General features: G+C 33.3%; 4 protein-coding genes across 4 annotated transcripts in view; all 4 read right to left on the reverse strand.

Annotated features, from left to right (window-relative positions):
- The window catches only part of LOC106110100 (tyrosine-protein phosphatase non-receptor type 11-like), a 64,857-nt gene extending 56,212 nt beyond the window's left edge, over positions 1-8,645 (reverse strand). The window contains exons 1-2 of the mRNA XM_013291812.1: positions 8,366-8,645; positions 3,018-3,180 (exon numbers count right to left, since the gene is read on the reverse strand). Of these exons, the coding sequence (XP_013147266.1) occupies positions 3,018-3,180; positions 8,366-8,520 (318 nt within the window). The 5' untranslated portion in view covers positions 8,521-8,645. The remainder of the gene's footprint in view (positions 1-3,017; positions 3,181-8,365) is intronic.
- Positions 8,646-10,873: 2,228 nt separating this feature from the next.
- On the reverse strand, positions 10,874-16,992 carry LOC106110064 (sodium- and chloride-dependent transporter XTRP3-like). Its single transcript, XM_013291749.1, has 11 exons — positions 16,915-16,992; positions 16,403-16,643; positions 15,940-16,079; positions 15,648-15,691; positions 15,477-15,569; positions 14,827-15,087; positions 14,509-14,716; positions 14,177-14,393; positions 13,759-14,024; positions 13,129-13,544; positions 10,874-11,015 (listed from the first exon to the last, which is right to left on the reverse strand). The coding sequence occupies exons 1-11, from the start codon at positions 16,939-16,941 to the stop codon at positions 10,874-10,876; spliced, it is 2,055 nt and encodes a 684-aa protein (XP_013147203.1). The 5' UTR covers positions 16,942-16,992.
- Positions 16,993-20,115: 3,123 nt separating this feature from the next.
- On the reverse strand, positions 20,116-23,635 carry LOC106110081 (E3 ubiquitin-protein ligase MYCBP2-like). The gene is made up of 4 exons (XM_013291773.1): positions 23,519-23,635; positions 23,246-23,404; positions 22,855-22,963; positions 20,116-22,727 (listed from the first exon to the last, which is right to left on the reverse strand). The coding sequence occupies exons 1-4, from the start codon at positions 23,627-23,629 to the stop codon at positions 22,606-22,608; spliced, it is 501 nt and encodes a 166-aa protein (XP_013147227.1). The 5' UTR covers positions 23,630-23,635; the 3' UTR covers positions 20,116-22,605.
- The window catches only part of LOC106110065 (E3 ubiquitin-protein ligase MYCBP2-like), a 17,138-nt gene continuing 17,121 nt past the window's right edge, over positions 23,629-23,645 (reverse strand). Inside the window, exon 10 of the mRNA XM_013291750.1 lies at positions 23,629-23,635. Within this exon, the coding sequence (XP_013147204.1) occupies positions 23,629-23,635 (7 nt within the window). The remainder of the gene's footprint in view (positions 23,636-23,645) is intronic.

Here is a 23,645-nt window from a genome sequence, read left to right on the forward strand (position 1 = left end):
AAGTATGTGGTCTAAGTGGTCTTCCAGACCATCAGGTGCATGCCAAGTTTCATAGAGATTCATTCAGCAGTACACTACTACAGCAGTATACTACAAACTCTGACATCTACTAATATTACGCATTTATGATATTAGTAAGATATTTTACAAAGCAAAAAAGATTTAGTAATTATAAGACACCCTTGTAATGAAATTTATTTTAGAAAAAAGAAAACATTGACAGATAGTAACAGTTTTGGCTGAATCTCCAATGTAATGGTATTTAGAAATAAGTAAATGGAACAATAGTCAATTCTTAAATTTGGCGCCACAAATCTCCAGTCGTCATATAGTTCCCTGGTAATTTGCTTACCCAATTTCAATTTTCGATCAATACCAAGCAAGGTTCTTGTTGCGCAGGTCCTAAACAAATCTAGTCAAAACACACTTTCATATAAATATCGATTTTATTGTACATCTCATTGATCGCAAATCAGAATATAGAACATTACTTCTAAATTAATAATAATAATATTGTTGAATATTACCTAGTAACTTCTTCTTTTTAAACTATGATTAAGTTAAAAGTATCTGTATTGTCAAATCTATCGTTTAATTTATATTGCCCTGGTACTTCAGCGGCTAAACTCAATCAATACAATATAACTAGATTGCCTATACTCTTCTAACTCAGGTGTGCCCCTTAACGTCATTTGTATTTCGCGCCGTAAGCCTCCCTTCCTTAAATGCGCTAATAACATAATTATCACATATAACTATTTTGATTTTAATACCCTACAAAATTTAAATTAATTTCTTTACAAATAATAATTATAATAAATTGAGCTAGTATTTTTTGTTTAGATATCATAAATAACTTCTATATTATTACAGTGAGGCCAACAGATGGCACATTTATGAAAAAGTCGGCATATCTTACTAAGCATAAGATAGGTGGCGCTATATGCTTTTTTGGTCGCAGCTTTTGTATCAGTATATTTAACAAACGTTTAAAAATATATTTTATAAGAAAACTGTATGAACAAAGGGTTTTATTATAATTCCAAAACATTCTTTTTAAAAATCAGTCTATCGATTATACAATGGTAATCCAATAAAGATGCATTTCTTATGCCTTTTTGATCTCCTAGTGTAAAATATTTACATTTTCAAAATTCAAGAGGAGAAAAATGATCTCCCGAGTTAAAGAGAGACGAGAAAGGAGGGGAGGGAGTCTTTTCATTGTTTTTTTTATTTATAGTCAGATAAGTTATTTGATCCTGTGGGCACAAGTATAACTATGATAGCTCACTAGCGCCTTAATTTTGTGCCATCTTTGCCCATGTAGGTTGTACGTTATTTCTGACTCAGCCAATCGCTAGCGGTGCATCTCACACCGGGCTAACATCCTTGTTTGACTAATGTTTAATACATATTTTTGTTTCATTCTCCAACTGAAACAAACCTCCCGTACTGTCATGTATTCCTGATATCATAAATTCTTTGTGGTTCTATATCACTTTTAGACAAATTTATTTTATATTTTATCTAGCTGTTTTTTTCGCGACTTCGTTGGCGTGAAATAAATAGGCTATAAAAAAATATAGCCTGTTACTATCTGATAATGTACAAATCTCTTCTGTCTCTATAATATTAGTTAGTACATATTCCTAATTAATTAAATGTTTTTTTTTATTACATTGTACATTATTAAACTACAGGGGATGGATTATTTTATCGGAATACAAAATTATTTTAGAACTAACAATGGTTCATACTTATTTGCATCTAAAAAGAACGTGAGTCTGTGTCGATCTATAGCAATACAAAAATTGTGTGTCTTTTGAACATTAACTATCGAAGATTTTTAGTTTTGAAACTAACATAGGATAAGCTAGAGCATCATGTGATGCTCCTGAGAAATACGAATTTCTGAACTGTAGGGGACTATCATAAATAATTTTTAATTAATATTAAACAAGTAATAAAGTTCCACTTCACTGTTCTCTGGTTTTATATATGTTGTTTAGAAAAATGTTCTCAAAGATGTTATTATAATCTTGATGATGATAGGCTATACTTGATAATTCTATTAAAAGTCTCGACATGTCTGTCTGCACAAGTGATGTCATTTAATTATTCATTCATGTTGTGGTAATGTTTAACAAAATCATATAAAAACTGTTGGCATGACGGTGATATTAGCTAATATGCCCACGATTCACTTTATTTGGTCAACCTTTCCGAGTCTGTCTTGACTCACTTGTTGACTGAATAATTCCCAGAAGAAACTAACCCTAAATTTGACTTGAAGATAATGTGACTCATCTTCAAAAGTATATTTTCTCAAAACAAACAATTCTTTTTGTCGTTATCTTGCTTTGGTAAAAAATGTACAAAGCGAGAAACACTTTTATCGTCATTAATATAGAAAAATTAAAAACAAAAGAAATTAAGCAAACATTCAACCCACGTGTGTCGTGCTACGAAATCTACCCGGCGAACATGTACGAGAGAAAATCTACTACGAAACCTTGGAGAGGGAGGGGGTTAAAACACAATCTATATAACTATAAGATCTATGAGGTAGTACGCAGAACTAGGCAATCAGATTCAACGAGTAGTTCGTTATAAAAAAAAATGTGAAGAAACGAGAGGACGCAGACTATTCGGGTGGATAAAAGCGCTACTTTACTAGGACTTCATAAATACGTAGATATTTATCCAAACTCACATTGCCACGGTGTGGCAACGTCGCAAATTTTAACTAGACGTCCCTACTTATTGACAGAGGGTCTATCACGAATATTTGCATGATAATTGCGTGAACGTTGTCGTAACGACACAATTTGTTGATGTACTTTGCGGTGACGCTACAAAAACGTTTACTCGTATATTTAAGTCTGAACAGAATCGCAACGTAGCAGAAAAGCACAATTTTACTTCTCGGACAACTTCCCGAACTTCGAACGTTTTCAAATATGACAAAGCTAAGATGGAAAAGTTTAACTCTAAAATAACATTGTGTAATAACTCACCTGTCTCCGTATCATAACGTGGGACACGCGACCTCTGACTCGAACGGAGAGGACGTATTCGCCGGGATGGGTCAGCGACTCTCGCACCAAGAACGAGCCATTCCTTCCTTTCTCCATGATGAGCTGTTCGGCCTCTTTGGCCGACATGATCCCATGGAACCATCTGGAAAATAGATTAGTTTTCATTAACGCGAAAGTTTGTTATAAACAAAGAACTGATAGTTACAATTTTGAATACGTATGTGATTTTGCTGTATAGTCCGATTGTTCAGTTAAAACTGAACGTCTATAGTCGCCTTAATAATCTCTTCCTTACTTATCTTTCGTAATGTGTTTGTTAAAGAAAATGTATCTTCGTTACAATGAATACCGCAATTGTTTTTCTATTATTTCACACGATTTAGAACAATGAGTGCAATTTGTTTTCCTCACTTACCCGTATTGTAGTAAATTATACCTTAGAAATAGGAACTGTAGCGCAATTATGACAATTTTGAAATACTTATTTACCTACTTTACATTTTATTTTTAGAGAAAGGCAAAATTAATTTGACCAAACATAAAAGAACTACTAGAGAATTGTTATTCTGCCGTCTACGTAGTCGCAATGCGGACAAGTGCATCTATTTTCACTACTGCAGCAAAAATGGGGTCACAAAATTGCTTTATAAAATGGCAAGAGACATGGGCGTTGCCAGGGGAAAGGGCAGGGTGAATCTAAATTGTCCTAAGGGCTTTAGTCCAATTTCATCCTACGGCCTTAACATTCGTTACAGCCTTGTCCAAACAGAAGACCTTGTGGCAGAGAATGTTGTTTACATACTATTAAGGTTAGCAACCTTTGAATACTAAACGACAAATTCTATTAATTCACAAAATATAACCTATGTTTAGTAGGATTTCAGTATTAAAACATACGAATATTAGGGGTTAACTTCGTATCCATTCAATTAATGAATAAATAAATAAATAATGCTGTGAAGTACATAAAGTAAGTAGTTTTCAACTTTTATGTAAAAATAAGTACTGAAGTATTTTAAATAATCACTAATATTTTACGTAGTGAAAAATACTTTGACAAAGTATGTTATATAACATCACAATTAAAAATGCGCCAACTTAAAAGGTTTCTGGAATTTTTTTCTTATACTCGTAGATTACAGAAAGAATGCAACAAAAACGTTTTCTTACAAAATAATAATAGCCGGTTGCCAACTTTAAGTTCATACATCTGCAATGAATTTACATACAAGGCAAGCCAGTTCTGCACCATTGTTGACCTAAAACTACACTATGCCCCAATTCTCAGCTTAGCTCTATTTAAGTTTTTCTCTTCCCTAATTAAAATTAAATATCAAGAAATTATCAATGTAGATTATGTAATAATTTATTAGTGCAATTATAACGGAGGTTTTATATTTAAAAGGGAAAGGGAGAAAAACAAATAAAATAAAGATTACGGAGTACACGATTTGTGCTAATCGACAATTTTACATTTGCACAAATCATTATAGAGTCTGATAAACAGTATGAGAACGTCGACATTAGATAATTTTCGTTTTCCAACAGAACTCAGATCAACGAACTGTTGACGATTTTGTCAAGCAAAATAATTCAACAAGAATAATTCGTTACATTCAAAACAGTGATGATCGGTTGAGGCGAGATGTCGCGTGTTCTTGTCTCGATGTGCGTGAGAACCGGTTTGCAAGCGTATTGCGTGCATTGATCTGAATGTACGGGGTTTTTGCACGCGTATAACCATTAACAACTAATTAAACCAATAACTTTTCCCTTTGTTGTTACTATTGCGTTATACTATTAACAAACTTTACCGTCAAGTGGCAATGGAAATAACTAATAACTTACCCTTTAATAATAGTCACCTTAAACAAATATAGAAATCAAATCTTTGAAACTCGTAGTGCCTTAATTAATAAACGATTGCAGTACTATAAAAAGTTTTATCTACAAATCAACTACAACAAATTACTTAACTGTTATAAAAATACATAAAAAAAACAAAAAAAATGACACTTGCGAACTACCAGCCGACATTTGTTCAAAACATAATATACTAAAATTACATAGAGCGTCCCGTTATCCCCTTTTTATATAAGGGTACATCTGCCCCCAGCGTATTTGCATGCACTCCGTCGGACAATAGAGGAACCCTGCGCATATTGAGATATCTAGATTTACTATTCAAAGCACTACTCATTCTCTTTTATTAATCTGAAACCGGTTAATGCGGGCAAAGAATTAAAAAGGGTCTTATTTCATTACAAAATAATTTCAAAGGGGCTTTTAAAAAAGCGTATTCAATATTGAAGAATGATTAAAATACAGTTGATCTAAAATGTAAAGATACGTTCGTGTTCGTGTTCAGTAAATAAAGTAGTTAGTAAACATTCAAATTCAATAAACTATTGTAAACATTATTTGAAAAGATGTTTACGAGCCGTTTACAGCTTGATCATAAGGTGATAAAGTTATGTGTCAATGTTTTTGTTATTGCACAATTAGACGCCGGAACCAGGAATGAGCCTTGTAGAAATCCTTCGAACGGGTAAACAAAGGCATTTGTTACAGTAGTCTCTCGCTGAAACATCTGAAGAAAATATTGATGGTCTGTTCTTTTCCATATGAGTGATAAGGACCACAATATGGTTTTGTTAATGTTTCATGCAGTGGAAACTAAATGTTATAAACTATAGAAGTAATTGACATTAAATCAAATTAATAGGAACATTGTTACAAAGAATACTCTGGGAATCTTGTTTGCGAGCATTAATTACCCTTTGTTTCATTTAAAGTTCCGGAGAAATCTAATATTAAAACAAGGAAACTTACAGCAATAGTACATTAAAGTACATGAAAAATACTACATACTAGACCTCAGTGGGAACCAACGGTTATTATTATAGTAAATAGTTATGAATATAATTAATATTCGAATAAGACAGATTTAAAATTTAACGATCAAACCAAATAAACCTGTAGATAAAAGAACAATAGTCAATATAACCGCAAATTTGTTATATTGTTTTGAATTATTCATAACTTACGAAAACGTAACCCGATAAATATTTAATGATTTACACTTCATTATTTTGTGTGTTCACTAAACATTTCAGTACTAGTTCAATGTAAAGGAAGCAGTTGTTTGCGGTCAAAAGAAAACCTACGAATGCTTTGAGGTAATGTATGTAGGTTTCAGTTTGTTAAATCTAATCCATTTAAGAATCTCATTATAATTGGTTATCTATAAAACGCCAGTAATTCAAAAAAACACTAAAACGTAACTGAAACCAAGACTTGATGACAAAATGTAAAACTTAACGTACATCAAAATTTCATAAAAATGTAACGTCATCTTTTATTAGTAAAATATTATGATTCTATAATACTTTATACTCTATGGCCTTTGCCAGTAACTTCGTCCGCGTGGAATTAAAAAACTTAACATAAAGTCTTCGAGGAAATGTAGCTCATAGTATATGTGTTCTTCCAGACTGTGTTCTACATGTGTGCCAAATTTAAACGAAATCCGATATGCCGTTTTACATCCTACGTTCACAAATTCAGTTATCCAATTAGGCTATCAGTTTCTATCTGTTAACGGGGATTATATTAGGTTCAAAGGTTTATATGTCGTATATGCGCCTTTTGAGCTTAGCGAGCACGCAATACGTAGTGCGGCTTGCAACATAACTGCCCACATAACACTGTTTAGGAAGTGGTCTGTCTGTACTTGTACCTTAAAACTTACGTCACGTATACATCTTGTTTAGTTCTCTATGCCTTCACTTGGTGATTATAAAAATAAAACGCATATCGCATAATTAATATTTAAAATCAGAAATCTTATTGTCATGCATAGAAAATATTTAAATGTCCAAAATAAAATGTCTTTGACCGGTAACTCTATCTTATAAACATTATTTTTAGCAAATTAATTAGATTCTACACGTGAAAATGATATTCAAGTTATGTTTCTAACTACTTTGAGTTTCCACTCATACGTAACAAGTAGCCATCTCTTTCACTACTTGGAAAACACGTGAAAACAATATATGTTTTTTACGTATGTTTCGGCAGTGGGAACTCCTTATTAGTACCTACTTGTATGTTCATACGCACTCGACAGTTGACAGTCGACACTTGAACAAAAATATTTAAAAGTAATATAAATATTTTGCTAATATTATTTTTATTTATACCTATTAGTAAATACCAAAGATTAATTTGCAAAACATAAGAAGGTTGCTTCGAATATAAATATACGTGGCCAACATACAAAATATGTAAAGAAGTTATTGAACACTATATTCGGATCCTCAAGGAAAAATAATTATCGCTTAATACAATCCATAACGTTAATATAAAGAAAAAACGGTAAACACTGAACCGCAACATTTTACTAATTTTGTTTACCGATATTACTTTTTTCATTATAGGCAACCCTAATCATCGATCTAAAAAGTACATAAAGTCACCCTATATTTAATTCCCCCTAAATAATGCTACTTGTGATATGCTTTGGTAATTCTTCTCCCTATTACTTTGGGATTAAAAGGGGTCCTATCAAAGGAAATCCGATCTAATGCCTAGTATTAAAAACCTTGGTAACGATTTTAATTGGCAATTATTTAGGATTACACAAAAAAATATAGAATTTTGTTCAAATTATTAGGGTGATAGGGATTAAAAGAGCTATTGTACTCAGAGTAGTTGATCGGTCACTAAGTTCCTTCCTAAGAGTACCACTTAACGATGCTGGTTGTAGCAGTATGTGGTCGTTTTCTTTTTAAGATGGTTTTATTCCACTATATGGATGAATAATCGGGTCCAGTAGTCCATTTATTCAATTATAATAATTTCAAAGGCAATTTGTATTCGAAAATAATGAGTGTGATTGGTCGAAATGACGTTTGGTGTGTAATAATATGAGTTGCATGGATGTAATGACGGGTTGTCTGATCCGCAACCGTTTTTGCAGACCCTACATATACGATTAAGTAAAAAATTCCAAGACTATCATAAAACCGCAGTTGTGTACGTTATTTTATATTCATACTAAATACTACGTTTCACGCTACAGTCGATTAATACTTTCAAAGTATTTAAAAATCTTTGCTTGCTTGTTTAAAATCGGTACAATTACATGAAAACTACTATACTATTATAACTACAATAATTTGTAATATAAATAAGTGCACTAAAAGACGTAAATTTAAAACGTATACAATATCAAAATAAATGTTTTCTAATGCAATTCCAGCATCTCTGCATTCTTCATTTTTTTTTAGTAACAACGGCCGGCAACGTTTTATGCATTTACTTACTTCTTAAGCATGAAGGCTTTGCTGAGTTCCTTCAGTACTGTGGATACTATCGCCCCTGCTGCAGGCACGGCCAGGACAGAGGCGTCCATGCATGCTGAGAGAGCGGCTGGAGCAAGCACTCCCAGACGACTTAATCTGGTGCCGTCTTTCGACATCACTAACACAAGAAATACTAGTTACAGTAATTTATATTAATTTATAATAGTTTAAAGTAGTTCGAACACAAAACACTCGCGACAGCACAACTGCTGAGCTTATTCGCTCACTACCGCACCGCGTGCGGTTTCACTCACTAATGCCAGATCTTGTGTAACCACTTGCGATGCAAGGGTCGCCTCGGTTAATGTCATTTTACTCGTATTAGTCATATAAAACATTCCGTATCCATTCATAATAAAAGCATCATAGAAAAAACCGATTTAAATTGAGCATGGAACGTTTTTGGAAAATTTGTCGAAAGAATGAATGTTTGATATTACGGTAATTCTTAATATACGATAGTCGAGTTACTTTGATCTTATTTATATAAAATTAAAACTGAATTCGGTTTATTAATTACTAAACGACGAACAACTATGATAAAAGATATTACTAATCAGCGACAATCAGGAGATGTCGTTGAACTCTTTCCAAAGCAGATTTTGAAATTCTAACGTATTTGTTTATAGATGTCTAATTTTTTAATTTCTTTTTCTCCTCTAGGTAGGATTTGTCACTGACATATTTAACTACGCTATTATAAGGTATAAATAATTCCATAGTTATAAAATGTTACAATTTTCAACCGGGGTTATTTAAAATTTATAATGTTTGTTAGTTGAGAGCAAATGTTTCTAATAGAAGAATTTACAATAAAAAGCAGTCCCCTTAGTACAAATTATTTGAGAAATTAGAGCCCTTCGTATATAACGTGTCGTAAATCTTCTAAACCGGGCGGTGCAGGTTGCTAGGCAACTTACGCAATACCTTGTCATAGAGGTTAGTACACTGGAAGCCATCGCTGCCTTTTGTTCCTTTTTCAATTTTCTATTTTCAAACTGGCTGAGTCAGACATACTTACGACGCAAGTATCCGATAATCATTTTAATATTTTCTTGATTATACAGATCTTAATACATTAAACGAGGTACTTTATATAAGCATTGTAGTTGTTAAATATGTACGTTTAAAAAAAACGGACTACCAGTTCACAACTGAACTCGAATGAACAATGAAAAAAAGGATTTTTTTAATACTTTTAGTGAACGAAAAAAGATTAATTGTTCAAAACAAGCAAGATAGCATGCCATAATTGGGCCTTATAGAATTCTCTGTCTACCCCTTTATGAAGTCGTGCGTGTTTTATTTTATTCTTACTATTGAGAATCGAATTAAGCCTATTAAATAAAATAGAAATCATTGATATTAATAAACACATGATGGTCACATTTGTTTCAGAGGGATGAACTTGATGATGGGGTTGTATAAAATCGAATGTTTCTGTATATCTAAAAGATCAGAATAATTTGGCGCGCCAGATACCAGGCAATCATAAAACCGAGGAGATGAGGGAAGAAGTGCGCAGTCTCCGTCCCAGAACTTTGACGTTTGCGTCGCGTCGCTTGGTTACGCATTAGCGTACTCGTTGCTCTCGGTTTCCACAGAAGAAGCGAAGGAGTCATACAAATATGTTGTCATCCCTTTCTTAAGGTTATTTCAGTAGAATCACACGGTATAATATGCTAGGTTAGCTGAGCAGTAAAAGGTACTATGAAATTAAACTAATCTTGGAAATACTTTCTGTAGAAGGCGGCGTTTCGTATTTTCTTTTCTTTTGTGGAATTTGTGTTTGAGTAAATAGTATCAATATTTTATATAATTGTACTCTCTATTCTAAGATACCCTTGTGACGCATAATTGCCACTAAACAACTCGGAATGTCGCCAAGGACTAGTTTATTTATTATAAAAAAAAACGTAGCAAGCAAATTGATCACTCAGGCATAAGCAAGCAGCCAGCCGTGATTGGTAATTGTAAGGAAATACGAATTATAGCATAGGAAATAATATTAGCTTACAGTGCAAGAATACAGCTCAGAATACACTCATGGGTTACTAATTAAATATGGTCTGATGCAGCCGAGTTAATAAACTGTTATGCACGTTTTATTAAATAAAAACAATAATTAATGTAATATTTGATGACGTAAGCCCATGGATATCCCATAACAATGTTTACAATATCTACAAGCCCTTATCTTAGGGGTATGAATTAATGAACGATCCCTAACTAAAGCACATTGGACGTTCTGGAACGTTCCTTAAGCTTAATCATAAAATGTGTCATATGTATAATAGATTGGAAGTTTTAAACAATTCTATTTAATAATACTTTACTTTATTTCCAGTATTTATTTTTCTAATTTAAACACCTTAGTCATACCTAGGATTCTAGAAAATTAATTATTTAATGATTTATCATTGCATATTCTAATCAGGTGTAGACAACAGATTTACGTGCAGAGAATGTTTAGGAGCCATCGCCGTGTAACGACGCACATCTTCCTAAAGAGAGGTCACCTCGGTACAGCACGTAAGCGACAGCGGTGAACACTGATTCGTTTCCTACAACTTTTGGAGGTCGCAGCGGACATTTTGCGACGAGGAAACACCTAAAACGTCTAAAGCATGACAGAGCGCTCCATTTAAATATGAAGGACTGTTTCTTGTTAAACGACTTATGGCTTTTTATTTTTAATTGGGGCTAAAGATGCGAGGACTTGATTTGAAAATGTGATTTTTACTTTGATATATAATTTTGGCACTTCCTTTAAAACAACGTTTAGGAAACTGATTAATGCTCTCATTCATTCTCCTCTTAGTCTTTTTTTTAATTCTTGTTAATCCTACTTATTATAATCGATTCCTTGAACTACAGCCTTGGATTTACCGCGAATTTTCTCATTTCGAATTCAAACAAGCATCGTGCATAATTCGCATCGTGAAGTTTATTACAATTAGATTGTCTGCTATGTGACTAAACTGAGAACTGTACAGTTCTACTGACACTTAAAAATTTACCCCCATATTAGAGTAACTTAGCATATGCGACCAGGCATTTATACAGACCGACGTAACGAGGTGTAATACGCATATTAACTTTCGAGCAGCTCGTTGTTCGATGGTTTTCCTGTAACACTGCGCACCGTATTGTAACATGTCACTTTACATACCTTATACCACGTAACGTCGGTTTGTACGCACCTTTAGGTCTGTATATGATTCAGTAATACAATGCTATTAGATGAAGTATAGAATAAAATCCGGAAACATGATCCATATTATCTTATTTTTCAATATTTTATATTATTTTATAATAGAAAAACAAACTTTTATCTAGTTTCTTATTGGCTTAAGTGATTTTTATTGTTATGTTTCAGATTACTATCCATTTTAAACGACTTCAAAAAGGAGGACGTTCACAAATTCGTCTGAATGTTTTTATTTTATTTCTATTGCTTTATAAATATGGTTGTCCGTGTAAACCTTATTTATTTGAAAGGTAGGGCGTGTATCTTATTAACTCTTATTCTCCTTTTTTAACAAGATTATGCAGTTTTCGTATCGATATTGATGTCTGCGCCAGCAAATATAATTAATTAATAATAAATGAATCTTCGCAATTGCAGCAATATTACCTACCGTTCCAATGTTCAGTCTGCCCGACCCAGCTACGCTAAAACGGAGTAGGAATACATGAATAAAACACGCTCAGCTGTATATATTTATTAGTGAATATTCAACAACTTTTAGTTTGAAATGAGGATCTATAGGGCATATTTCTATCTGTCTAAAGTGTTATAATAATTCTTTATAGTATTCGCATAGTTACATCTTTTGTATAGCATTTGGCATAGTTTATAAGAAACTTTTAAGGACTAAATTTAATCTTACTTCTTACTAATATTATGAATGCGAAAGTTTAGATGGATGGATGGATGGATGCTTGTGAGAGTTTGTAGCCTAAACGGCTGAACTAATCTCCATGAAATTCGGCATAGATGTAGATCATAGTCTGGAAGAACACATAGGCTACTTTTTATCCCGGGAATAGTTACGGTTCCCGGGGGATTCATTAATTTAGTTTTTTAATGTTTATTTGTTAAAACTTGGCACAGATATAAAACAAAATCAAGAGTACACATGGGATAAGGTTTATCCCGGAGAAATGTCGGGTTGCCGTGGGATACGTAGCTTTTTGTTAATTATATAATTCGCCTGTTTTCTAATACCACGCGGACGAAGTCGCGGACAACAGCTAGTTATTCATAAATAGATATTATGATAATTAAGGATGAGTAGAATGTAGCGAATTTTCAGCGACAGACAAAACATTTGAGTTTTCACTGCCGAAACATTAAAGTATTTCCTTTATTATTTCAGTGAAGAAGATTATTTGAGGTATGATATGTTATTGTTAATACGTTTCAGTAATGGAAACTACGGGTAAAAGGTATTTTGTGAAATATGATTAAGCGCCAGCTTTTTAAAACTTCATTCAATTCGCTAATATCTTCAAAGACGCTATTTTATTTCATTTAAAGATAATAAAAAGGTTTTTCGATTCTTCTTAACTCCTCAAAATTGAATATGCATTAAAGGATTTTTTTAAATAAGTAGAAACATTTTAGTTGATTTTTATATTCACCTAAATTAACTTATCAAATCATTATATACTATATATTAAGGTAAGCATATAAAATTATGCATATTAAAATTTATCGCGGTACATTTATGTTATTATTCAGTTCTGGTATAATATTAGTTACTTGTCGAGTTTTATTTGTGTCTGTAATAACGAAGTTCGTTTTCGTATCCGTAGTATAGTCTAATGACATAGATCTCTTCTTGTTTTGCTGGAGAATTTCTGGAAACATTTGTTCTAAATATTTCCTTCTATACTCTGTGTACATCCAATCGTCGGAGTTTGACCGCTTTTTATTTTCCAATGAGGTTTTTGATGAGAAAGTACTTGAGATGTGAGCAAAACTTGCGTTGCCAGATAATTGTCCAAGCTGTCGTCTGTAACTAGTTCTTGGTAAATTTCTCTCGGATTCTTCTCGACGTGCCAACCAATAGTAGTGAGCTATAGGGTCCCTCGGGCCCCAGTGTCTTGACGGTCTAAAAGACGCTTGCAGCTTCTGTTGACAAACGGTTTTCCTCAAGCGACATAAAAAACTAAATAAAAACGAATATGTTTTAAAAAACGATAAGGTCTCTTAACAAGGTCGCATCCTTTTTTATACACGATCAGGAAAAATGTTGACATTATTTTTTATAGATTTCGCTGAGCACAAGATAAGCAATTGCGTCTTACTCTTATTTAATAATTCAAATATGATATGATATGCTTACCGATAGTGTGTCGTATTGCATTTGCTTCGCCACCGAGAACGCTCCAAAGATGACGAACATCATGACAGCTACACCAAATGTTACTACTATCAGAATTGCTTCCCAAGGACTCTCGTTCCATTTCGTATCATCAATCAACCAAGTGACTGCCCACCATAATGTTAACGCTAATACTATACAAGGCGCCAAAAACCATCCAATAACCCAATAGTTTGCCAAAGGTTGGCCGTTTAAAAACTCCACATCTTCCACCAACGATTTTCGACCTGTGGAAGAAAAGTCTTTCAAAATAATCTGTACTATTGAATCATCAATAAACCACATTGAAATTATGGAAAAATAAAATAGTATGATAATATCTAAAACTAATATTGATGACAAAATGAAAACAGTTATATAAATATAGTATATATTTTACCATATATTAAAAGAAATGCCAACACTTCGGCTACGGTAGCAATACTGATCAACAAAGGTACTATGATGTCTTCTATAGCACTTAAGGCAGTTAGACCTCCTGCTAAGGCCGCCAATGCCCCGCCTACGCTTGCCAAGCAGCACACAATAGCAATGTATCTCCACTTAGGACCACCGAAGCGACGGCAATGGTTGAAGACAGGATATAGCAGAGTAAGCTGGAAAAAGCAAAAGAAACATGAATATTCATATAATTTTTTAATAAGCTAAAAAATCGGTTGCCTAAAAAGTTAGCTCATGTTGCACAATATTTAGTACGAAAAATGTACTAACCATAGTGACAGTTCCCGAAAGTAACAATAGAATGAAGATAAGAATCGGCCAGGCGGTGTTCAGTTCTCTCCCGACCGCTGCCTTGTACGTCTCCACGAGGACAGCTACTGGACTGGTATCACGATCTGCTTCCCAGCTGAGGCCATGCCAGAAGGTCAAACCGAACCAACACGCTGCGACGTTCGTTCCAATAAATATTAGGGATGTCCTAAAAAGTAAGTTATGTTATAAAGTAATTACAATTAAATTGTACAGCCCTATATAATCAGATGCAAAGACTTTATAACAAGATTCATAAATTAAACGAACTTATCTTACCAATAAATATTCGTATTCGCATAGATAGAGTCTCCAGCTAATATGAGATATCCGTTGGCGGTCTGAGATGACATCAGAGCTTGTATCAAAGCAGCGTGCCATATGCTCGAGTTTACTATATTCTGTACGTGGCTACTGTTGTAAAATGTAGTCAATCCTTTGCCATCTCCAATGCTAGATATAATAACGATGCCAAGCACGAACATAACAGGTCCCAGGACATAAAATATACGCTTCATAAATTTAAATGGTCCGAATAATCTGGAAATTAAAATATAAATACTGACCTTTAAATGTACAATAGAAACGGTCAAAATATCATTTTTATTGTTTAATAGCCGTACAAATAAAAGGCCGTATAAAGTTAAACTTAGGGTTTAACATTACAATGCATCCTTTGAAGTTGAATTTATATGTATTACCCTGCAGCCTAACGGGTTTGACCGACTTGACTGTAGAAGTTGTCGTTCGGATTGTTTTTGTCGACTTTACAAGAATTGAGCTATATGTTTTTTCTTCATTAGTTAATTACAATTAAAATATAGTATGTATGTCGTTAAATGTGTATTGTCGTCATACCTTGTCGACATACAGTTGGAGCATATAAATGCCTTCATAAAAGTTGTAACAAAGAACCATTAACTACTCACACAAAAGGCAGCAGTGTTAATAGAACGATGATGACCAAACACAGCGCTACGTAGTACTCAGGTTTTTCACTAACCGGTGCCAGAAAAGTTTCACTGAAATAAATTAAGAGTTAATTATCAAAATAATTTTATTAAGCAATGTATTTTTGGCTTATAGAATTTATAGCTTACTTAAAACAAGTCGCCGCATTTGATATGTAAGTTTCATCGTCATCCTGAAAATATTAATTTTGTTTATTAGTAACTTACAAAGGGAAAGACGGATAAAAAAATACTGCATTGAACGTTCATATTAACAGATAATATTTGGAAACTCATAACAATTCTGTACTATACTTTTCTAGTAAGGGTTAGCCCTTGTTTCTTTACTCCTAACTTAATGAATGAATGGCAGTAACCTGGATGAATCTGGTCGATATTTTAATACGTAAATATATATCGGCTAAATAATGTTGATACTTACAGGTATAACAATGTATTGACATTCCCAAAAAGGTATTGAGTTGCTAATAGTGTACAAAAGGTACGTAAATGTGAGTGCTACATACACGCTCGTGTACACCAGTGCAAGCATTGATATCAACAATCTGACGTATCCTATGCCTGAAATTATAAACAGAATAAACAATGAAAACAATTTAAAGTTAAGAAAAATGCAGTATGTTTTGGAGTAGAGCCTAAGGCCCCTGACACACTGTTGCAAATTCGAATACGTAGCGAAGTCAGAGTATATAGATGCAAACTCACTTTTAAGGCGGCATGTTGCAGGCGTAAATTATCTATTTTCCAGTAAAAAATAACGGTATGCATATATTAACAGACTGTTTGACTATCATTTACTAGAATGCATGGAACGAACAATAGCAAATAATTAGCTTTAGGGCCACACCAGGAATGAACTAAATTTATGCGTATCACTATCTTACCTTTAAAGAAAGGTACAGCTCTCCAAACACCGACAGCATCTTGCTGGCTGAGTTGTCCAATGGCCAGCTGCAGCAAGGTGGTAGGAAGAGCTACCACCACAAGAGCAATAGTCAGGATCAAGGCGTACATGAGGCCGCCATAACGAAACGCGTCCCGGGGTACCCGCCATGTGCTGCTTAAACTGAAAGCCACTGCAAAAGTGCAAAGGTGCGCACACACTGGGGGCCAATTCAGCCAACTCTGAAAACAAAAAAAAATAACTTGAAAATATTTAAAGCGAAGCTTTCAAAGGATTAAGATTTTGAAATTTGGATCTAACAGGATTTCACTAAAACAAAATTGTTCTTGATTTCTAGGAAAATGTAATTGCCATCATTTAGTTATAACTTTTTATCATAACATACCCATTTTATATTACTAACTTAGTGTGAAATCTTTTAATTAAAACGATTTTTTACTTGAAACTTCAACAATATTAACTTCTACAATACCAAAATCAAAAAGTCCTCACCTTTAATTTGTACGAACTGATGAACATTTTCTCATTAAATTAATCCAAGAGCACATCACTTGGCATCGTCCATATAAGACTGCAACCTAAAATGGTGTAAAGAATCTGCAATGCCCTGGATAAAAGTAAGATAAATTCTGATAACTATATGTAGTGAGGCATCGATCTTAAAAACATTGATATTATAGTTATCTACGCTATCTCGATCTTTACACTTACGACAAAATACAACTACTCGTACACCTTGATATCTACAACTGTTTGTTTACACAAAATATCTATAGAGTGAAACGTTACAAAAGTCTAAACATTTATAAGTAATTTGTATCTAGTTATAAACCTTTGAATGTAAAATACTTATCGAAAATTCTCTTCAATGACTGCTTAATGAATGCGAATTCATTTGCGTTCCCGTTTGATTCGTCAATTGATAACAAAACAAGTTTGTTAAATACATGTATCAACATTTACGAAAAACAAATGAAAACTATTCGTTTTTAAATGGTTTAGAATACATCGGTATTCTTCCTCGACTGGATCGATTATGAAGGTCTCAAAAAGGTGATGTATGCAGGAATGTTATTGACTTCTTTTTAAATTCTGCGGTAACGAAGTTATGAGAAACCTCGAGTAGGAAATACATAAATGTGCCATAATTCTGACCAAAAAAAATCAAATAGCATATTTGTGCCATACTAAATGTTTCAATAAGTTCTCAAAGAACAACAAAAGACAGATTTTAAGCGTAATTTATGTTTCCGTATCTGCACATCCCTTATTTCCATATCAGGACCAACATAAATTTATTATAAAATGTAGCAATGAAAACTATCCTAATGATTGCTATTAGTTAGAAACAGGCGTTCTCAATATAAAATTTAATACCATATAAGAAAATAATATTAACAATAGTCTGTGGTAGATCAGCTTGATTGTTCACGATGTTGTCAAAAGTAATTTTTTATCTAAATATCTGATCCAAAACGCATAATATAGTGAATGGTATTGAATAATCAAAGGCGTTTACGTTCCCATAAGCTTTATTGAAAAGTTTCCATAGTTCATAACTAAAGTTTTTACATTTATACAGATGTTAAATTTTCCTCGTACTCGTAATAACACTTTCTTTTGTGTAATTTCGAAACATAACTTTATATAACCTCAATCGTATTTCGAAGACTTACAAGTACTCGTGGGGCGTTTTTACAATAACGGGGTTAGTCGTCTCACAATTTTTCCATTCCAGATATAATCAAACATCATTAGAAATTATACATTCTGCCGTACCCCGTTAAACAAAATTTATTATAAATTTCAGCCAAATAGCATTTTATATAACGCCACCGAGTAAAAAAAGCAACAAAAAAAATGTTATAATTTAGTTAATATGAAAAATGTTGTCAACTTTGGCACTTAATATAAATTAACTAGTCGCAAATAACATTGCATTTCAGTTAATGATTTGTGTTTATAAATGCTGAAAAGAAATTCAGTATAAACATAAGACAGTTTTTAATAAATTATGGCGACGTATTGAATAATAAAGTTGTTCCATACATTATGTACATTGTAATCTATGTCAGGGGTAGTCAACAATTGTACCGCTGTTGCTTTAATTAGATTCATTTAAATTTTATAATGAAATTTATTCCAACCGGTAAAATAAAAAATTAGATCGTTTTACTTGTATTGATAAATGACAACTTTTACTTGACAAGTAATTTAAGCTTTAATCAAATTGTAAATTAGACCTTAGCAATAATTTCTTTTAACGGTATTTTTTTTTTGTAATCGGTATAAAATGTCGGCTACCCCTTTCCTAAGTACATATATTAAATGGACTGGCCTAAACAATTTTTGCTCATGAACTGAAAAATTTTTATCCCTGTTTTTAGAAAATGAATCTTAACAACATATAAATAAAGAATCGTTTTGAATATCTTGTTTTAAAATAATCAAGTTTCGCCGTAACTGTCTAATTTAGAACTTAAGTATGTATTAACTTTGTACTCCAGATGATGGAATAAATTAGAAATATTACAAAACATTCTACTTCACATTGATTTAGGCCACATCCTAAAACAAGGTATACACACGTATTTATAAAATAATTATTATCATCGCCATTAAAGAAATCTTTAGTAGTCGAATAAAGTTTACAGGATCCGTATTCGTTAATCTAGGCCCGCGGAAAGAATACATTAAGCTGTTACAAGCTGGTTAATTAAAGGTTCTCGCACACTAACACACACAGGTTGCGGCGGAGCGGAGCGGGCCGGAGCGAGCCGCACCGCAGGGTAAATTTTTCGCACATTATTACGGTCCGAGATGCAATTGACGGATTTCTAGTGCAATTATACGTTATGGATAGCTCGGACAAAGAATCGTATATCCTTTTGTCTACTATTAAATGAATAAAATAAACATCTACAAAAAAGTAGTAAGAAGTAGAAGTGAGTTTTCGGGGTATTCAATTGACGGTTTAATGTTTTAAGTTAATTTAACATTAAAACTGTTAGTTTATTCCGGTTACTATAACAAACTGTCCGGCTGCAGCGGACAAGCGACCCTTTGTGCTGCATAGTGTGCGCTAACCTTTAGGCGACAACATTTACTATTATCCTATAACATTTAACACGTGAGATTACTACTAACTAAGGTTGTAACGGAACTCTGCCTCCGCATCCGCAAGTGCGGAACTTCCGCAAGAAATGATAACTTCGCAACCGCTTCCGTTTTTTCTTGTGCGAAGTAGTTATAACGGTGCACCCACTAAACATCGTTCATGCGGCACGCGCGGGTGTGCTCTGTCAACTAGCAGTTCACATTTTTGACTCGTACGCGCGTTTGTCTTTGAGATTTAATTGTTATTAGTGTGTTGGCAACGTTATTGCCTAGCCTTTTGGCGGCGTGTGCGCGGAGGACAGCGAAAGATGCGGTGTCCTTTGTTTTAAGAACCAATATAAATATGGATTGTTGTTCATAAAATACAATTTGCCTCTTCACAATTTTAATTATTAGTTAAGTACTAAGTTACGAAGAGCGGTTTGTGACCTTTCAATCGGTTTGGCAAAGGTTCATAACTTACACCATTTCAACTTAATAATTGTTATACATCATATTTGTATAAAAAATGTATCTTGTAAATGTACCAATCTGTATTTTGAATTAACGCAGTTTCAATTTTTGTTTCTTTATTCAATCACAATTAATATTTTATTACTGACCTCCGCATCCGCTTCCGTTAAAATGGTCTCCGTTACAACCCTACTACTAACATTGAAAGTACGGCGTTGCACGTACATACATAGATAAGATATTACTATTATATGTTTGCGATTAACGCTGGATAGTATATAATATGAAAATTGGCAGCAAATAATAAATGTTAAGGATCACAAAGAGGTCGGCAGTTGGAAAGTTATAACAGTTTTAAGAGCCTCGCACCTTTTTTTATTAATATAATTTAACAGTGCCATTTCAATGATTAATTTGTGTTATAACTAACAACGTATGTCTTCAGATTAATTTGCACTTTTGGTGCAAATGTAACAATGTGATTTAATTTAACTAAATAACTCGTAGCACGTAAAATTATAATCAATTTTTACTCTTTAACGTTTCAAACACTCACATTTTATATTAATTTTAAGAACGACGACCGTTAGGTTTTTTATTTTTTTTTTACAACGCATGTTCTATAATAGTTTTGTTTTTTTTTAGGTGCCACTACAACTACAACTAGATCGTTGACATTTTAGTGTCTGCCTTGTCAAGTGATCGTTAAATTATTTTATATGCTTAGGTTGCATCGTGAAATATATTAAAATTGACGTTATTGAAATTTTTTCGGTGCAGGCTCTATGAAAACAAATCTTAATTCGTATAACAATAAGGGGGTATAAAGAAATAGTAACCCAGTAACAAGAGTAGGATAGATATTTAGGAATTTTATTTGGGATTAAGCTCCAGGGTGGCTCTCATACTTTATCTAAATACACGACATTGATTATATTTAGACACTTAAGAATGCGACATATTGAATGTCAAAAAACGTGAATATAGATTAATATTAATAAGAATTTTATTATTATAAACCGGAATAGAATCGTTGAGCGTTAAAACATTACGATATCACCTCAGTGCATAAACGTAGTCCTACTCTCAGAGACTATGTTAACTTTTATTTCAGTTGTCCGGTTGTCTATCATCGTTTAATTTATGTCAAATCCCTTTTAATTACTTTCAATGTATTTTCATTACTATGTTACTTATTTCTGTATCAATTTGCATCTCAAGTCAAAATCCGGTATGTCTCATTCGTTCATTAAATGTCTATTTTGGTGCGGGAACTGAACAGTCAGTTGGAAAAAGTCTTTGCAATTGTTTAAATGGTGAATACGTCTCTTTCGTGATATGGCTATTGAAATAACCCGTCTTATATCGGTAGAGTTTTAGAAATAATATGCTTCGAGATAGAGATTGCTGGTTTTCATTAAGTTTATTGATTCCGAATAAACGGTAACCTGCAGCTTAACTCCAAGTATAGGAATTCAAACATTCTCATTCATTAATAATCGCACACACAGATATGAAAGTGTCAAGTATTCGGACGCCTTTACTTTTAAAGCGTTATGGAAAGCGCTTTGAATAGACTTATATAATTTTTTCAAAACTATATTGCATTTTACCGCAATATGTCTCTAACAGTCTCAAAATATTTAATCTATAATTTACAAGTGTCTATTCGAGTGTAATAATATTATTTACTATGACTAAATCGGAAATACTGATGTTATGAATTTCAACGATTGTTTTAACAGTAAATCTGTACAATAATGATTTATCGATTACGTTTGATACTTAATTACAATATCTAATGGTAAAACACCATTAAATAACTATCCAATAGACAAGTCGCGTCGTAAAATAATTGTCAATATGAACCACTAACAAGAATTAGAAGGACGTATAGATACAATATGCAGTTTTTTTGTCTTAATCTATGTGGCTTATTCAATTCCGTGTAGAACAAAAAATGTGATATTCCGAATTCCAATTATAAGGTCAATTTACGTGTGGACGAAATCCATATTTGTTTATTTTAACTTTTGATTATTTAACAATTTAAAACAAATCTATTAAAAAAAGACATTATGTTTAGTGTAACTAACTTAAATAAAAATGTACACGTGCATCCGAACTATGCAAAGTTCGTGCACAGATTGTAAACACTTAAACTGTACAAAAATATTTATTTAACGATAGGAAACAGTCGATAGGATAGCTATAATTTATTAAATTAGTCAAAAGCTCATTCTTCCTAGTCTATGCCATTGAAATGAAAACAATTTTATAATTTCTTTGCTACCTAAATAGCTTAAATTTGACTTTTCTTATTTCAATTTTCACATTACCTTTAAAGAGAGCTTGTAATACTGCATTGAATTTATTTAGTAGCTAAAAGTACACATTATAAAATTAATTTAATTCAATGTTGGCATAGACATAAGAAATATTCATCTAAACCTGTTTGTCCGCGTTTTATTCGCGCCTTGTGTGTAACTCTAAAATAAATAATCCGTAATTCTACAGTAAGAAATAATATAAAAAAACATTACAAAGCATTCTAGGAAAAATAAATAACAAATCTTTAAAAATACTTAGACTTAAAAAAACGCAATAAATAATTTAAAAAGACAGTGAATGACGGCATATGCCGCAGCCAAGGGCAAACTCTTCGCCGGTTGGGGGATGTTGTACGTGAAGAGGGCATTCATCGGACGTGCCAGGCATTTGTTCACCTCTTGGACCTACAAACAATATTACATACTTACAAAATTGAATACTCCAATCCTTTCTTCACCACAAACACTAATCACTAAAAACTAGTCATAGATTCTAATTGACTAGTGTTAAAAGCAAACTAAATGAACCTACCGGCAGGGCACTGAGGCAGAAGATGCCGCGGAATGTTGGTGACGCGCTGGAAGTCGTCATGGCACGCGTTGCAGAAATGAGACGTGCCGAAGCAGAAAAATACTGCCACCTTTAAATAAACATTTATAAACGTTAGAAACACATTCACACGCACACACATAAAACTCCACAGTAAATACTATTTAATGTTTAACTTCATTTGCTGAGAATGCAAATTATGTTTTAGATAGTATGTATTTGTGAATTAGACAGATTCCCATTTGTAAGTATGACGTGTAAATTTCAAAATTAAGACAGCCTTTTGTTGATATAGGTATCAATTGATAAGGTCCTTGTTCTCTGTCTTCCTCTCGGGGTAAAGGGAGTTATGTTATTGTTTAGTATCACTTACCGAGCAGCAGTATCGGCATTTGTACTCAAGGAAGTCAGAGCCGTGTTTGGGACAGACGCGCGCGCCTGTGGTGTCGCTGCAGGCGCCGCACATCAGCTCCGCTGGTTCCCAATGGCCGTTAGATTCAGCCTCGCATCGCGCAAGTCCACCGAAGTATGCCTAATCACATAAAACAAATAGTAAACAAAAAAGGTAACTTATTAGGTCCTACAATAACAGTTGAAGGTTAAAAAAATGCCAAATTCATGTAAAACCCAATAGAAAGAGACTTACCTTGTTACACTTATGGCATACATAGTACGCGTAACGTTCCATGGCATAAGTCGCGGGGTCGGCAGAGGAGCGCGCCTGCGTTTCGGCCAGGCCCTCGTACTCCAAGCGCATCAGAGCCTTGCGGCGG

This window comes from Papilio polytes, unplaced genomic scaffold (genome assembly GCF_000836215.1).
Source record: "Papilio polytes unplaced genomic scaffold, Ppol_1.0 DF820889.1, whole genome shotgun sequence".
Classification (NCBI taxonomy): domain Eukaryota; kingdom Metazoa; phylum Arthropoda; class Insecta; order Lepidoptera; family Papilionidae; genus Papilio; species Papilio polytes.

What these genes read in the sequence shown, in the direction of transcription:
- LOC106110064 (XM_013291749.1), bottom strand. Translation starts at nt 16,941, where the DNA reads ATGTTCATCAGTTCGTACAAATTAAAG. An exon ending in TTTCGGGAACTGTCACTATG is followed by an intron (nt 14,394 to 14,508) that starts GTTAGTACATTT and finishes TGCTTTTTCCAG; the next exon opens with CTTACTCTGCTATATCCTGT. An exon ending in TGCAATACGACACACTATCG is followed by an intron (nt 13,545 to 13,758) that starts GTAAGCATATCA and finishes GTTTGTCAACAG; the next exon opens with AAGCTGCAAGCGTCTTTTAG.
- LOC106110081 (XM_013291773.1), bottom strand. Translation starts at nt 23,629, where the DNA reads ATGCGCTTGGAGTACGAGGGCCTGGCCGAAACGCAGGCGCGCTCCTCT. An exon ending in AATGCCGATACTGCTGCTCG is followed by an intron (nt 22,964 to 23,245) that starts GTAAGTGATACT and finishes GTTTATTTAAAG; the next exon opens with GTGGCAGTATTTTTCTGCTT. An exon ending in TCTGCCTCAGTGCCCTGCCG is followed by an intron (nt 22,728 to 22,854) that starts GTAGGTTCATTT and finishes TATTGTTTGTAG; the next exon opens with GTCCAAGAGGTGAACAAATG.